Source organism: Columba livia, unplaced genomic scaffold (assembly GCF_036013475.1).
Source record: "Columba livia isolate bColLiv1 breed racing homer unplaced genomic scaffold, bColLiv1.pat.W.v2 Scaffold_303, whole genome shotgun sequence".
Taxonomy (NCBI): domain Eukaryota; kingdom Metazoa; phylum Chordata; class Aves; order Columbiformes; family Columbidae; genus Columba; species Columba livia.
Window position 1 is genome coordinate 135,662 of NW_027043340.1, and position 15,247 is coordinate 150,908.

The following is a 15,247-nucleotide window of genomic DNA, read 5'->3' on the forward strand; positions in this document are numbered from 1 at the left end:
CAGGTACCTCATCTCAGCCACGGCAAATGAGGCAATGCGCTGCACCACTGCGGGCAGTTGGTCCCTGGGCTCGTCTTCCAGCAGCACCTGCACAGCACAGCCAGGATGGGACCTGCAGCTGCCAGCACCCAGCGCCACCAGCCTCCAGCCCTGCCAACGCTGTCCTCACAGGGTGCCGGTGCCGGGGGCATTGCCCACTTCCCCAGTGCTGCTGGGTTTCCACTCACCTTGTTATTCTCTGCCAGCTCGTATCCCTGGCAGAAGAGATCTAGGCCCTGGGACAAGTCGTCGTATGTTGCGGCTCTGAAGATCATGGCAATGCATTTAAGAAACTCCATCTTCTGTTCCTCGTCCTCGCAGTCAGGGGACAGAGAGACAAGCAGGGAGCGTGAGGTGGGGACATGTGGCCAGCACAACCGCAGCATGGGGTTGCAGTGCCAATTAGAGACCTGGGAGCAGCAGCTCTGCCCAGCCAGCACCCTCCAGCACCCACAGCAGAGCCCCTGTCAGCAGACACCGGCTCAGCCGCCTTTAAAGCGGCTGCGGTTACCTTTTCTGGGCTGCTGACAAAGGACACGATGGAGTCCATGTGTTCCAGTTCCACCTCATACACGGGTAACCAGCCAGCATCTAATAAAGGAGGAGAGCAGGGAGGGCTGCAGAGAGGGTTTGCAGGCAGGACAGAGCAGAAGGAGCTCTGCCCCATGTCCATCCCAGTGCCCGCTGCCCCGGCACAGTCTCCCCATGCGTGTCAGGGCTGCAGGGTGCCCGGCAGACGGGCTGTGATGCTGGAGCCAGGCAGGATGGGGAAAGCCCCCAGTGCAGCGGGTGAGGAACTCGCTTCAGACGGGCAGGAAAGGTCCCCGTCCCGCAGCACGGCTGCCTCCTGCCCGCCCAGCTGCCTCTCGCTGCCCGTGCCCTGCAGCAGGAGCTGGGTCCCCTCTGCCCGCAGAGGCTGTGCTGGGGCCGGCTCCCAGCTCCGAGCAGCCCTGGGCTTCAGGCAGCATAATCACCACCCATGGAACCCCCTGCCAGCGTGTGGGGAAACGTGATCCCGGTGTGGAGCAGAGAGCGATCGCTGGGCCCCACCCTGCCCAACAACCAGGGCCCCTCACTCACCGATCTGTGGTGGCTGGGCCACATCCACCTGGTTGGGCTGTGGTGGAGATGTGACCTCCTGGGGAGCCCCAACCTCCTCCTGCCAGGCCACCCTGGGGCGGCTGGGGGGTCTCTCCTGCCAGGCCAGCCTAGGGCGGATGGGGGGTCTTCCTGCCATTTTTCAGACAAAGGGAAGGACGAAAAATGGGGAAGGCGGACGCTTTGTCAAAATGCCTCGGTATTGCAGCTCTGCCAGAGGCAGCGGTGAAGGGTGTGGGATGCGCCCGTGTGCTCCTCGTCGGGGAAAGACGTGAGCTCAGGAGCTCCTTGCTCCAAGTCTGCCAGGGGCAGCTAGAGCTGGGCTGTGGTTGGACTCGATGATCTTAAGTGTCTCTTCCAACCAAGAAGATTCTCTGGTTCTCTGACAGACGTGGGCTACGCTTGGGGCTCTCGCCAGCTCCGTGCTCGCACCCTGTCCTGTCACCGTCCTGTCGGACAGTGTGGGCTGGGCCAGCATGCGGGGCAGTGGGTGTCACCAAGTGAGGTCACAAAGGGCCCCACTGTGACCCTGTGCCTGGGCGGGGAGGGTCAGGAGGTCCCCTTGGGAGGCACAGGCCAGCTCAGCCCTGGGCACCTGTCTGATTCAAGTTTCAATCCGTTTCTAAAAGTTCCAGCACCCATTGCTCTGAGCACAGTCTTGAACAGTCCATCGCACTGCTCCATTTCCCCAGCGGCTGGTGCATGGTGGGGATGTCACAGACACACTCAGTGCCATCTCCTTGCTCCAGGAGCATCCATCTCTGAGGATGTTGCGGAAAGGAGTCCCGTTGTCTGGCTCAGTTCTCTCTGGGCTGCCAGGGGTGGCAGATGCACTCGATCCCCCAGTCACCCCCGGCCAAACCCACTGCAGTTTGGTCCAGGCTCCAAGGAGGGAAGGGCCTGAGCCGTACCCAGGCCAAGAACTCCTGCCAGGAGACCCACAGGGAAGCAGAAGAGCAGATGAACGCTGGGAATTTGTGGGCGTACAAGTCTCAGACACTTTTCTTACCGTGTGCAATGTGACTACGAGTCTGTCACTTCATTCCATAAATACGACAGCCTGGATGAGCCACTGTGAGCTCTCCCTGCTAAATAAGTGAGCTGTATGGCAATGCTTTTACTGCTCACAGGTCAGTGGATGAGATCAATTTAAGTTTAATATTAATCATTTACCTTAAGTAGATGCACACTAAATACAATCAATTCTTTAGGGACATGGTTTTTAATATACTCTTTGCTTCATGTTACTTGGTAAGCTGTATTTGCTAAAATTTTAAGCTGTGAAGTGCTGCTCATATCTACCAAAAGCAACTACAAACTACACTGATCACTTACAAGATAAGGCCGATACTGCACTTCGCTGAGAAGAAAGGAATTTGCGTTCAGGCAAAACAGCACCTGCAAGGTTATGGACCATAAACAATGTCTACAGCTGAACACAACAAAGCCCACGTGGAATCAGAGAAGTTTGCCACTGCAGCTTTCAGTGTTTTCTTACATGGAAAAAAATTCAAGTCGTTCACATGTGAATTTGTGGTTGCAGTTTTAGAGAGGGATAAGGACATGCAGTTGGCCTAATAGTCGTTATCAGGTGGGAGCTCCCTGAAGACTTCTCTGTTACAATCCAGTTAATTCTTCCACCCAGGGATCCATTCAGCACAACACAGCCTGAAGGCCAAGCTGTACATGGAGCACAGCCCTGGGTCTACTCAGGTTTACTGCTGTGTGGATCTCTAACTCCTCCATGTACAATGGTGTTCTGGTCAGGATCACTGGATCTCTTGATGAAGGTTAGGTAGAAAATAAGGTCTTATTTGAACAACTAGAGGAAGAGTCACAACTTTAGGCCCTGGTAATCAATGGGGGCTTTGAAGACCATGGACCTCTGCTAGAAGTCCTTGGCTGAAGGGCAAGTGGAAGGTAATCCCTAACCCAAGGTGGTGAAAATGGTCTCCTGGATATATTTTTCACAAGAGGACAAGGTAGGACTTTGCGAAGATGTGGAGGACAGCTGTGTCTACAGTGTGGGTGTGATGGGGGGGTGGGGTAGAAGCGAGCAAGACAAATTGTAGCAGTGCTGAGCAGAGAAGGATGACCTCCCTCAACCCTCTGGCAGTGCTGAGTCAAGGGGGATGAGAAGGACTCCCTTGTTTGATTGGCCACACTCCCACTAATGCAGCCCAGGATGCCATTGTGCACCTTTATTTTGAAGGTGCAAAGCCAGGAGAGGACGGGGCTGTGGGGTGTATTAGAAAGGGTGCTGGGGTGTATTAGAGGGAGGGTGGTCAGTAGGTCAGAGAGGTTCTCCTGCCCCTCTGCTCTGCCCTGGGGAGACCACACCTGGAATATTGTGTCCAGCTGTGGCCCCTCAGTTCCAGCAGGACAGGGAACTGCTGGAGAGAGTCCAGCGCAGCCACCAAGATGATTAAGGGAGTGGAGCATCTCCCGTGTGAGGAAAGGCTGAGGGAGCTGGGGCTCTTTAACTTGGAGGAGACTGAGGGGTGACCTCATTAATGGTCATCAATATATAAAGGGTGAGTGTCAGGAGGATGGAGCCAGGCTTTTCTCGGTGATAACCAACGATAGGACAAGGGGCAATGGGTTCAAACTGGAACACAAGAGGCTCCACTTAAATTTGAGAAGAAACTTGTTCCTGGTGAGGGTGGCAGAGCCTGGCCCAGGCTGCCCAGGGGGGTTGTGGAGTCTCCTTCTGTGCAGACATTCCAACCCGCCTGGACACCTTCCTGTGTAACCTCATCTGGGTGTTCCTGCTCCATGGGGGGATTGCACTGGATGAGCTTTCAAGGTCTCTTCCAATCCCTGACATTCTGTGATTCTGTGATAATAACAGCCTTTCCATACCTTCTTGGACATCAGCAAGATATCGTCCCTGGCTTGAGTTTGGCTTCCTTTGTATTCTCATAAGACCTTTCTTAGCTTTTGACCATGGAGATTCCTTCCTTGGTCAACTATTCCATTGATCTAATACCTCCTTCTGTTATCTGGAGTGCCTCGTAATTCCTGATATTCTGATGTTGTCAGGGACACTACAAATCTGGTAGGCCATCTGTACACACACGTTAATAGCTGTCCAAAGAGAGGTTCATTCCAGGGGAACCTGGACAAACTCTGGGATTTGTCAATAAAAGCCTCATGAAATTTTACAAGGAGAAGTTGCCGGTCCTTTACTGGGGGCAGAATAACCCCACACATGAGGGCAGGCTGGGACCTGAACAACCTAGGAGCAATTCTGAGAAGAAGGGGCTGGGTATTACGAGGGATGCCATACGAGCCAGTGGTGCATGCTCACCATGAGTAAGGCCAAGGGCATGTGGGGCTGCGTTAGGAAGAGTGTGACAAAGCAAACAAGGGAATTATCGTCCCCCTTGAATCAGTGCTCCAGTGGCCACATCTGGGCTAGTGTGTCTGGGTGTGGGACTCCCTGTTCTGGAGGAACGGAGAGGAACTACAGAGGTTCCAGAGATCTGCAAGGATGGGGTTTGGGGCCTTTGAGAGAGGCTGAGAAACCTGGGCTTCTTGAAACTGGTGAGGTGGAGGCTCAGGGCACTACAGCAGTAGCCTGCAACTGCTTGAAGGGTGGTTTCAGAGATAATGGAGCTTTTCTTTGTAGTAGGAAGAGAAGGAAACCTCCACAAATTGCAACTTGGAAGGCTGGAGGTTCAGAAAAAGACATCTCAGTCCAAGGGCAGTGCTGTGGTGCAAGAGGTCACCCAGAGGAAGTCTGGATCAGCCCATGGCTTTGGGCTTCAAGGAAAGACCAGAGAGGGTGGAGAGACATCAGTGAAAGTAGGAAATGCTGGGATGAGAGCTAGGTAGGAAAGCAAGATGGATGTCAACAGCCTGAAGGGACAAAGGTGCCTAAAGGGGACAGTATCAGCAAACCTGAAGTAGAGATTGCCAAGGGCTCTGGAGAGGCTGAAAGGTCACACAGGACCCAAGTCTTTGTCCCCCTGGCTATGGCAGTTTTACCTGTCTCTGAGACCTACCAGGATAAACTCTGTTTTGAGGCTCTGGACCTTGATCCTCGTTGCCCCTTTTTGAGGAAGCCAGGAGGGCTTGTACAGTTTCCTGCACTTGGCCTTGCTCAAACTCACTCCCCACTGCTCCAGGAAGAGCCCTGAGCCACGCATGAGGGATCTGCCTTCCCAGGGCCTGGGGTCAGGGTTTGGCCTTTAGCTGGTAAAACAAACCAAGGATTTTCTCCATAGCAGAATGACCTGTACAGTGCCTTTTCCTACCTGCAATTACAACCTTCAATTGTCTTCTCTAACGAGTCCATGGAGAGGCTTTGTCAATAATGACCCTCAGTGGGGTCAATCAGTGTTTCAAGGTACTTTGAGCTGCGCTTCTGACTTCCACCTCTTGAGCGATTTGTTCAGTCTCCTCTCAGTATCTGTAGTTCATGGACTAAGGGCCAAATACACCATGGGGCTCATTAAAATACAGAAAGTATTAATGAACTATTTCCCTTCCTGTAATTTTCTTCAAGTCTTCAAGACACTACAACTAATTTGAGCTGTTTCATAATGTAGCTAAGAAGGAAGATTTCAAAATGCACCTAGCAGTAATTATTCTTTATTTTGAAGGGCATATTATGTTCCTTTTCAGTTCAGTGAAGATGTGATAGTAGCGTTCTCTGTTTGATAATGATCCAGAATGTCTCCTCAGTAGGTCTGCACAGGTAGGAAAAGCAGTCCCTTGAGGTCCAACGTGGTATGGACAACGCTCCTCCTCACCTGCCCAACCTTACCCTTTCTCCTGTTGCCCCCTGGGACTTGTTCTCACTTTTCCTTACATCAGATTTGTTCACGCATGTTCAGCTGGATGTTACAGCTCCTTTGCACCATCTCCCACCTGCTCTTCATAGAGAACTGGCTGCACACAGGCACTGAAGGATTTCTGCTAATGACAAACAAAGAAAAGTGAAGCACAATTAAGCTTCATAAATAATAAATGCACTCCTCCATCATAAGTTAAGTACAAGCTGTCTCTAATAAGGTTGTCTTTCAACAAGGGATAATCTTATGAGAAATGTTTTAGGTAAGCAGATAAAAGAATAAAGATAGAAACATAATTAAAGAGTTGACTAAGGAGACAATTAGACTACTGCAAAACAGGCAAACATTTAACTATCTGAAGTTCAAAACAGCAGCTGGCAATTTGAGAGCAATCTGAATGAATAAAGAGTAAGAGAAAAAGAAAACTGGAGAATGATGAAAAGGGTCTTTGTCTAGAGAGTCTGCAACTGAAAACGGGACTTTAGAAACAGTCATTATATCAGGACAGGTGAAAATAGGTGAAAGATCACAGAAATTAAATACACCATGTAACAGGCAGAACAGTGGCAAGGATGTTGCAGGAGATCAACACATCTTTGGAATATCCCCTTTGAAAGGTCACAGGATTGGTAGAGGTCTCTTGTGAGTGAAAACAAACCAATGTTGCAGCCAAAAGTGCCAGCCAGGGAACCGCAAGCTGCACAAGAACACTTTGGTGAGGAGTGACCTGTCCAATGAGTCCTCTTGGGTGACATTTATGGGCACCTAATAGAGCAAAACGTGTCTGAAAAACATCAGCATGGACTTAGCAAGGGTAATTAATGTCTCACAAAGTTGATTGCCTTCATGATGAAGTAACTGCATTTCTGCGTGAGGGCAGAACAGTGGATGTCATTTACCTCAGCTTCAGCAAGGCTCTTGGCATTGTGTCCCTCAATGTTCTTGAACCCCAGATAGGCCATTACAGTCAGATGGGTTGACAAACAGATGGGTGAAAAACAGTTGGATATCAGGCTGACGGAGCAGTGGTGAAGGGGTCTCATGCCCAACGTCGAGACCACTGGGACTTACTGGGGGCTTGTGGGGCAGCACAGGGGACTCTGCTGAGACCTGGGCAGTTTAATACTTCAATAATCTGTGACCTTGAGGAGACAACTCCCACCACATTTGTTGATGATGCAAAGTTGAGAAACCTCATAGGCAGAAGGGCTGTCCTGTCGGGAACATCATGACAGGGAAGGACAAAGGGCAGGTCCTGCACCTGGCATAGACTAACCCCTGAAGATATTGATAACTGGGAGGGAGTTCAGTGGAGGGCTGCTAAGATGCTCAGGGACTGGGACTCTTGTTGGGAGGAGAAACTGAGGGAAAGGGCCTTGTTCAGCCTGGGGAAGAGAAGGCTTTGGGCATCTTGTAACAGCCTCTCTGTCCCTGCGGGGAGGTTTTTCCAGAAGGTGGAGCCAGTCTTGCTTGGCAGGAGGATAATAGACAATAGTCAGATGTTGAAATAAGGAAGGTTCACGATGCAGATAAGGAAAACATTCTTCTCAGTGAAGGCATCAAAGCATTGGAGCAGCTTCCCCAGCTTTGTTGTGCTGTCTCTGTCCTTGGATGTTTTCCATACCCCACATGGTAAAGCCTTGAGAAACGTGGTCTCACTCCACAGCTGAACGTGCTGTGAGGAGAGGTCAGACCTGAGACCTCCTGAACTCCCATTCAGGAGAGTGGAAACCCGAATGGTGTTGTGGTGTTTTCCCCTCTGAGTCTTCCCCTGACGACAGCAGGGAATGTTCTCAGGTTCCCCATGACCATGGAAGTCAGTCAGTATAGTCAGACCAGCTGGAGCTTGATTGTCCTCTTGTGATGCTCAGCAATAAAAGCCATGAGAAGGGCCGAGGTGTGCAGGGGGGATTAATAATTAAGGCATTTGCTGTGTTCTGACATATTTACTGTGTTGTGGTAGGTATGCTATCTTGTGGAGAGGATAATGGAACATATCTCCCTCTTCCCTTAGAATCACAGAATGGTTTGGGTTGGAAGAGACCTTAAAGATCATGTAGTTCCAGCCCCCCTGACCCACATCTTCCTCAAAAAAAGGTTGTTCAAATCTCATTGCATTGATTTGACTGAAACTGAGTTAATTTTCTTCATGCAGTTAGAAACTTTTTTGCAGCTAGGATTAGGAACGACACATACCAGGACACATACAGAAATTCACGCAGAGGCAGAGATCTCCTTCAGGAAGGAGTGCAGAGCCTGGCCAAGCAGAGAGCTGACCTAGGCCTAGGCTGCCTTCTTTATTCACCGTTGACAATTTATAGGATTTACAGGTACGGGCCTGGACTAAGATGTTTACAAAAGGTGTTTTTTCCACTAATTGTTATTAAGAACACACTAAACTCATGTGATGTTTGTCTCACTTGTTTTTCCGCTCATTCACAGACCAGGCCCAAGGACATTCACACATCCCATGCACTTGGGGGCGGTTATCCGGCCCGAGATACCATTCTCACAAATCTGGGCTATAACTTTTTACAATTACAAGAAACGTACTTCAAAGTAATCTGTCTAAGGCCCTTTATATGTTATTATGTTAGTATTATGCCTTTGACCGTCCAGATGGTCATGTTAGTATTGATCTTCCTTTATCATCCAGGTGGCTGGAACCGCACATCTTGCTTTCCCACATTTTACTTTCCAATAGCTTCATCAGTACCACTAACGGCATTCGTTCCTGATCAGCCAGCCAACTTCCCACCAATCGCATCATCCAAGTCTTCAGTTCAGACATCAGAAACCTGCTCTAAGACTTCGGGATACCACATTCAAGAAGTTGCAAAAGTCCAGGTACACAACATGCCTTTCCTTCTCCTCTCACGCGGTTTCAGCCGTCCCTTTCTTGTCCTTCAATGGCCTCAGCCATCCCTTTCGCGTCCTTCAAGGACCTGGAGATGGTTGCAAGAGCATTTGCCTCATCACCTTCCCAAGGAATGAGGTGAAGCTGATCTACATGTAATAGTCCCAGTCTTCTTTCTTGTCCTTCTGGAAGCTGGGTTTGTTATTTGCCTTTTCTGAGGATCTTGGAATCTCCCTGTTCTCTCTGGATTTTTCCAAGATGTTTGAGAGAGATCTCACAATGACTGCAGCCAGCTCTAATGGCACCTCTCTGGCCCTTCCTACATCAAAAGTTTTCTCCATATCTCACAGTTCCAGGGGAGTGCCAGGGGCACACTAAACACCTGTCCAGCCCATCAGGCACTGTTTGGAAGAGAATCAGAAGTGAATTCTTCCTGAGTGCCCATGACTCCAATGGGGCCTCTGTGCCACTCACAGCTTTCCTGAGCATGTTTTAAGTGTCTCCCTCTCTGCAAACTTTCTGGTCCTCAGGCTGTAGATGGGGGGATTGAAAAGGAGTGTGAGGATGGGCTTTGTTAAACTATTCAAAAGGGTTGTTCTGGGCATCACAGAGACAAGGATGAGGGTGTTGTAGAAAACAGCAGCATTGGTGAGGAGAAAGGAACAGGTGGAGAATGTTTTCTGCCTGCCCACAGAGATCTGATACACAGAGGATAACCTTGTGAACAGGAAGAGGAGAATGGGAATGGAGAGAGCCTGAGTGTCACGGTGTCACTGCATGAGAGCTCCAGCAATGCGGTAAATCACAGAAGTGGTCAGCTCTGCTGGGACCACAGAACTGTACCCAGCACATGACTGAAACGATTCCTGTAGATGACAGAGGAGCCCCTAGTGTGTCTGCCCACTGGAGACAGATGTCCCAGGTCATGAGTCTTGTACAGGGCAGCGAATGACACACAGCCCAGTACTGATTGCAGGATGTGGTCACCAGTAGTGAGCGCTCTGTACAAGGACAAGGTGCAGGAAACAGCACTAACACAATGATGAGCAGGGATGGTGCTGTCCCCAGCCACAAAGCTGCCCATCAGCTGGTATAGGGGAGTGGATATGCAGGAGGTCTCCAGGGAGAACAAATGTCCCAAGAGGAAGTCCACGGGTTGTGCAAATGCTGTTTTGCCACCACCTGCACAATAATGAGGGATTTCCCAAACAAAAACACCATGCAGGTCATGAGGGAGAGAAGGATTTCCTAAGGGATGGGAACATTCCCCATTCCTGGTAGGAGGGCACCTCAAGGACTGCCCCATTGCATTTTCGCCGTGGAAGGTTTTAGGTCCCTCTTTTCCCCTTGCACTTGGTAGGGAACTTGTGAGGAAGGACTTTTGGTTCTTTTGTAGATGCTTGGGTATCAGTCAGAAAGACAAGTCATCGCAGGTACATTTTTGGTTTTTAAACTAAAAACAGAATAGAGCCCCATGTTCACATAGTCACAGGGTCACACTAGCGAAGTAGATAATGAAGTTGAAATGGGTTGTCCACATTCCTTTGTGGATAACATTATTAAAGTTAAAAAAAAAGAGGCAGAACAAAAGACAACACAAACACAAAACTAACAACAACAACAACAAACTAATGAGAAAGGATGGACCTGTAATGAGTTACATTATGAGGCATATATTGAAAGAGATGGACAGTCTAGAGCTTCTGGAAGTCATGCAGGCATCAGTTTCCACACTGCATTCTGGAGCTCCTGGTTTCTCAGGCTGTAGATGAGAGGGTTCAATGTTGGAGGCACCAATGAGTACAGAACTGCCAGCACTAGATCCAGGGATGGCAAAGAGATAGAAGGGGATTTCAGGAAAGCAACCATGCCAGTGCTGATAAACAGGGAGACCACGGCCAGGTGAGGGAGGCAGGTGGAAAAGGCTCTGTGCCGTCCCTGCTCAGAGGGGATCCTCAGCACGGCCCTCAAGATCTGCACATAGGACACCACAATGAACACAAAACATCCTAAAATGACAAAAGTACTGAAAACAAGAAGTTTAAATTCCCTGAGATAGGCATCTGGGCAGGAGAGCTTAAGGATCTGGGGAAGTTCACAGAAGAACTGTTCAACGGTATTACCTTGGCAAAGTGGCAGTGAAAACGTATTGGCCGTGTGCAGCAGAGAATAGAGGAACCCAGTGGCCCAGGCAGCTGCTGCCATGTGGACACAAGCTCTGCTGCCCAGGAGGGTCCCGTAGTGCAGGGGTTTGCAGATGGCAACGTAGCGGTCGTACGACATGATGGTGAGAAGAAAAAACTCTGCTGAAATGAAGAACACAAAGAGAAAGAGCTGTACAGCACATCCTGCATAGGAGATGGCCCTGGTCTGCCAGAGGGAGTTGGCCATGGCTTTAGGGACAGTGGTAGAGATGGAGCCCAGGTCAATGACGGAGAGGTTTAGGAGGAAGAAGTACATGGGGGTGTGGAGGTGCTGGTCCCAGGCTATGGTGGTGATGATGAGGCCGTTGCCCAGTAGGGCAGCCAGGTAGATGCCCAGGAAGAGCCAGAAGTGCAAGAGCTGCAGCTCCCGTGTGTCTGCGAACGGCAGGAGGAGGAACTGGGTGATGGAGCTGCTGTTGGACATTGGCTGTTTCTGGTCATGGGGACCTGTCCAATGAGGAAAAGGCAGTGAGAAATTAGGGCAGAGTTCTCTGAGCAAAATGTGTTCCGTTTCTCATAGAAATCTCCTAGACTGACTTACCCTGTTCAGGTCCCTTTCACGAGCTGTGGTTGGTGCTGGCTGGCGGTGTCATTGGGAAGAGGCATCTTTGTTGTGGACTATACTGAATTCAGTCCTGCCCTACAGCAACAGGAAAATAGAGAAGTGGGGTGGTCTCAGATTATATCAACTCGTGATTTCAAAGACCATTTAAGCACAGTCTCTCCCATTTCACCTAATGGCAGAGCAGAGCTGTAGAGATCTTGTTCTGTTTATTTTATTCTAACTGCACCACCACGGCTGAGGAGGTTTTGTTTGTTTGTTTGTTAAGGCAAAAATGCCTTAATGATGCTTTCACTGCAAGTGAAACCTTGTGGGCGCTGACAGACAAAGGGACTGTCCCTTAGTGCAGAGTGGGGACAGCTGGTCTGTCCATCAGTCCTGGTCTCAGCTGCCCCGTGCCAGCATCCCTTTGAGCTGGAGGATGATCAGCCCCAGATGTTCCCCTGAGCAGAAACTGGACACTGCTGAGAGCAGAGCAATATGGTTTCCAAGGGCTGATCTGCAAACCACTGACCGCTCTCATTGTACATGAACAGGATCTCAGCCCTGCCCTCCCGGACAGGAACACACAGGGCTCATTGCATCATACAGACGATGAGCCACATTGCCATGGCCTAGTGCTGAAGTGTCTTCTCCATGGGGCTCCTCTCTGGGCAGAGAGTATCCATGGGAGATCTGTGCCCTGGTGGGGGGCAGCCTGCAGCCCAGCAGAGCCCCCAGGGATAAAATAAAAATTCCTAAAGATGGGGTGTCCTGAGGCTCAGCTCAGCTCATTGCCAGCCCCACACATCGACATGCCCAGAGCCCCAGGTAATGTGGGGCCAAAGGCAACCAGAACAAGACATGAAACACAGATAAATGCCCCAATCATCCGGCCAAGGGAGGAAGGACATGGACAAACGGACAGGAACTTGGGGGTTTCTCCTCGCTGGGAGCTGGGCTGTGTAGAAAGCTCAGCCTGAAGCCCCACAGCCCTGGGATCAAAGGCTGTGCTGGGCGGGAGGAACCAGGGGGTTGCTCTGGGAAAGCAACTGCACTGCAGGACATGTTGGGGAGGTGCCCAAATCCCCACTCTCTTGGCATTTCTGGGAGCAGCTCCCTCTGCCTCTCTGCCTATGTCTCTGCTGCCTGCAGCTGTCCCTGGAGCTGCTTTCCTGTGCCCAGGTCTGTCGGGGATTGGCTCAAGGAGCACAGATATGAGTCCACCAAGCAACTGTACGAGCAGAGCCCATTTTAGTTGACATAAGTAGGCCTTAGTTAGCTTGTCTATTAGGCCGTGGGAAAGGGGGGAACGGAAAAGTACTAACTAAGGCAGGGTTAGGATATTTTTGAAGAGATAAGAGTCAGAAGAATGTGGGATGCGCATAGCTAGCTAAACCCAAGTAGGTGGAGTAAGTAAATGTGCTTAGCCTATTAGATAGAGACAAGTATGCATAATTATGGTATTTGGTATAAATGCACGCTATCTCGGGCAATAAAGTTGAAGTATGCTTTATCACTCATATTGAGTCGGCTGCATTTCTTCCTCCGTCCGCTCGGGTCTGGAACTCTGATGGGACTTTTCTCTGCCCAGGTCACCTCCCTGTCTGTGCTCACAGACCTCATCCCACCCGCTCTGTGCTCAGTTATGTTCTGCAGATCCCTCCTGGCAGCAGGGAACTGCCCAGGGGCAGCTCTGTGAGTGCAGGGTCAGGACTGCTTTAGCAGGGGCTTGGACTAGATGATCTCCAGTGGTCTGTTCCAAGCCCAATGATTCTGTGATTCCGTGAGAAGCTGCCACTGCCCACCCAGCCAATCAAGAGTGAGAAACTCAAGGCAAAGTCTCTGCACCTTTCAGGAAAATATTTCCTTTATATTATTGTTGAAAGTTCCCTTGGAAATACTCAAGGATAAAGTGGAGCTGGGAGCAAATCTGTCCCACTCAGTACCCTTTGGATCCTACCTGCCCTGCCTGGGGTCATTTCTTCCACCCAGAGCTTCTCCCCACATCACTGTGGGGATCGGATCTCCCAGGCAGGCTGAGTGTTGTCCCTGGCAGGCAGCAGAGTCCCTGCCCCGGCACACAGCCCTGGGGTGCAGGGACCCTGCTCTGAATACATCCTGGGCACCCCTGGCTACATTCCTGGCTTTACACACCTGCAACCATGCCCAGGCAGAAGGCAGTTGTCATGCCATGTCCCTCTGATGGTGCAGCAGGCAAGCCCTGCTCTGGAGCCTGTCCTCCTCGACATTAGAGAAATGAAGAGAGTCCTCCTGACAGGTCTCATAAGCTGTCAGATGAATCACTTCTAGGAGATCCCTCCAGGAACTGCAGCTGCATTGCCCTGCACCCAGAGACTTACCATGTAAACAGCTGTGAAACTTTCTCCCTCAGTAATCTCTCAGCATCCTCCCACCCCATGCTGTCTTTAACCTCTCTGTGCCTGGCTCCCGTGCCCTCGGTGCTGCAGGCAGAGCCCTCAGCCCTGCTGCGTGTGCAGAGGAGCTGCTCCTGGGCAGAGCTGTCTCTCTGCAGCGCTGCCGCTGCCATGAGCTCCCTGTGTCCCAGGAGCCCAGCCCAGCTCAGCAGCACAGGAGCAGCCCAAGGTAGCATTTTCTCTGTATCCTCTGGGCTCCCTCAAGATGTCCCTGGGGCACTTGCTGTGAAACAGGCTGAAGTCACCACTGATGTTCTGTCCGTCAGCTGGGGAGAAACACTCATTTCCAGCAGAGACATTTCTCCTAATAAGAAAAGAGTTTGACATAAGCATCACCTTTCCTTTTCTCAGCATTAGACAGGACACCCAGGCGGGGACAGGCAGGGATCTGCTTTACCCTTGCCGAGGGAAGGGATTCATCTGAGTCAATTGGGGCAACTCGTCCTGGGTTTGTAGTCCTGGGGTTAGCAGTGGACTCAGCTCTCACCTATGGCTGCCACAAACCCACAGGAGGTGGATTCCTCTTGCCTCAGTTCAGATGGGTGCAAAATAGGCACCTTCTGCCTGGGAGCTGCTTGTCTCAGCTGTTGTTCAGACAGCTGAGTTGCTCAGACCCAAACAACCAGTGACATCTGGGGTGTCAGTGATGGTCCAAGGTACATGCAGGCAGATTCAAGGTCCAATGGCGCAGTACTGAAACAGGGCGGTTTCTGGGAGCAGCATTTTTGAGACCAGTGGGGAATTCCTTTGGCCAAATGAAAGGACAGCAGTTGATCATGTTTGGGACAAAGAAACCTGTCCTTCCTCGGTATGTTGTTGTCTAAAACCCATATACAGCTGACCCAATGTAGCCATTGCCATAGGAAGAGCTCAGCCTTTCTCCTCTTCTCCACCACCTGTATTTATTAGGCTTCCACTGAGAATAATGGCATTTGTCTCAGGGACTTCTCTCCGTTACCCAACCTAATTCAGGGCAGCTGCTCAATGTCATGGCCAAGTCCAGGCCTGTGCTGCTACCTGAGGTGTGTACAGGGCTCTCCAGCACAACTGCATTTGTCTGGCAGGGACAGCACAGCACCTATAGGAAAGCCATCCCCACTCAGAGCAGGTGTGGGACAGACCACCCAGGGCATCTTGGACAGACCCACTTTCTCTGGGTCAGTGACTGGTCACCATCACTGTGCTGAGAAGAGGCCTCTCCCACCTCCACCTGGTAGATACAGGCCAAGAAGGAACATGAAGCATGTCCCACCAGGGTCTGTACTCATGTG

The 15,247-nt window shown here is 50.7% G+C and overlaps 1 protein-coding gene across 1 annotated transcript; it reads right to left on the minus strand.

Moving 5' to 3' along the window:
* Window positions 1-10,503: 10,503 nt before the first annotated feature.
* Window positions 10,504-11,421, minus strand: LOC135578067 (olfactory receptor 14I1-like). The gene has a single exon (XM_065048256.1). The coding sequence runs from the start codon at window positions 11,419-11,421 to the stop codon at window positions 10,504-10,506; it is 918 nt and encodes a 305-aa protein (XP_064904328.1).
* Between the last annotated feature and the right edge of the window lie 3,826 nt (window positions 11,422-15,247).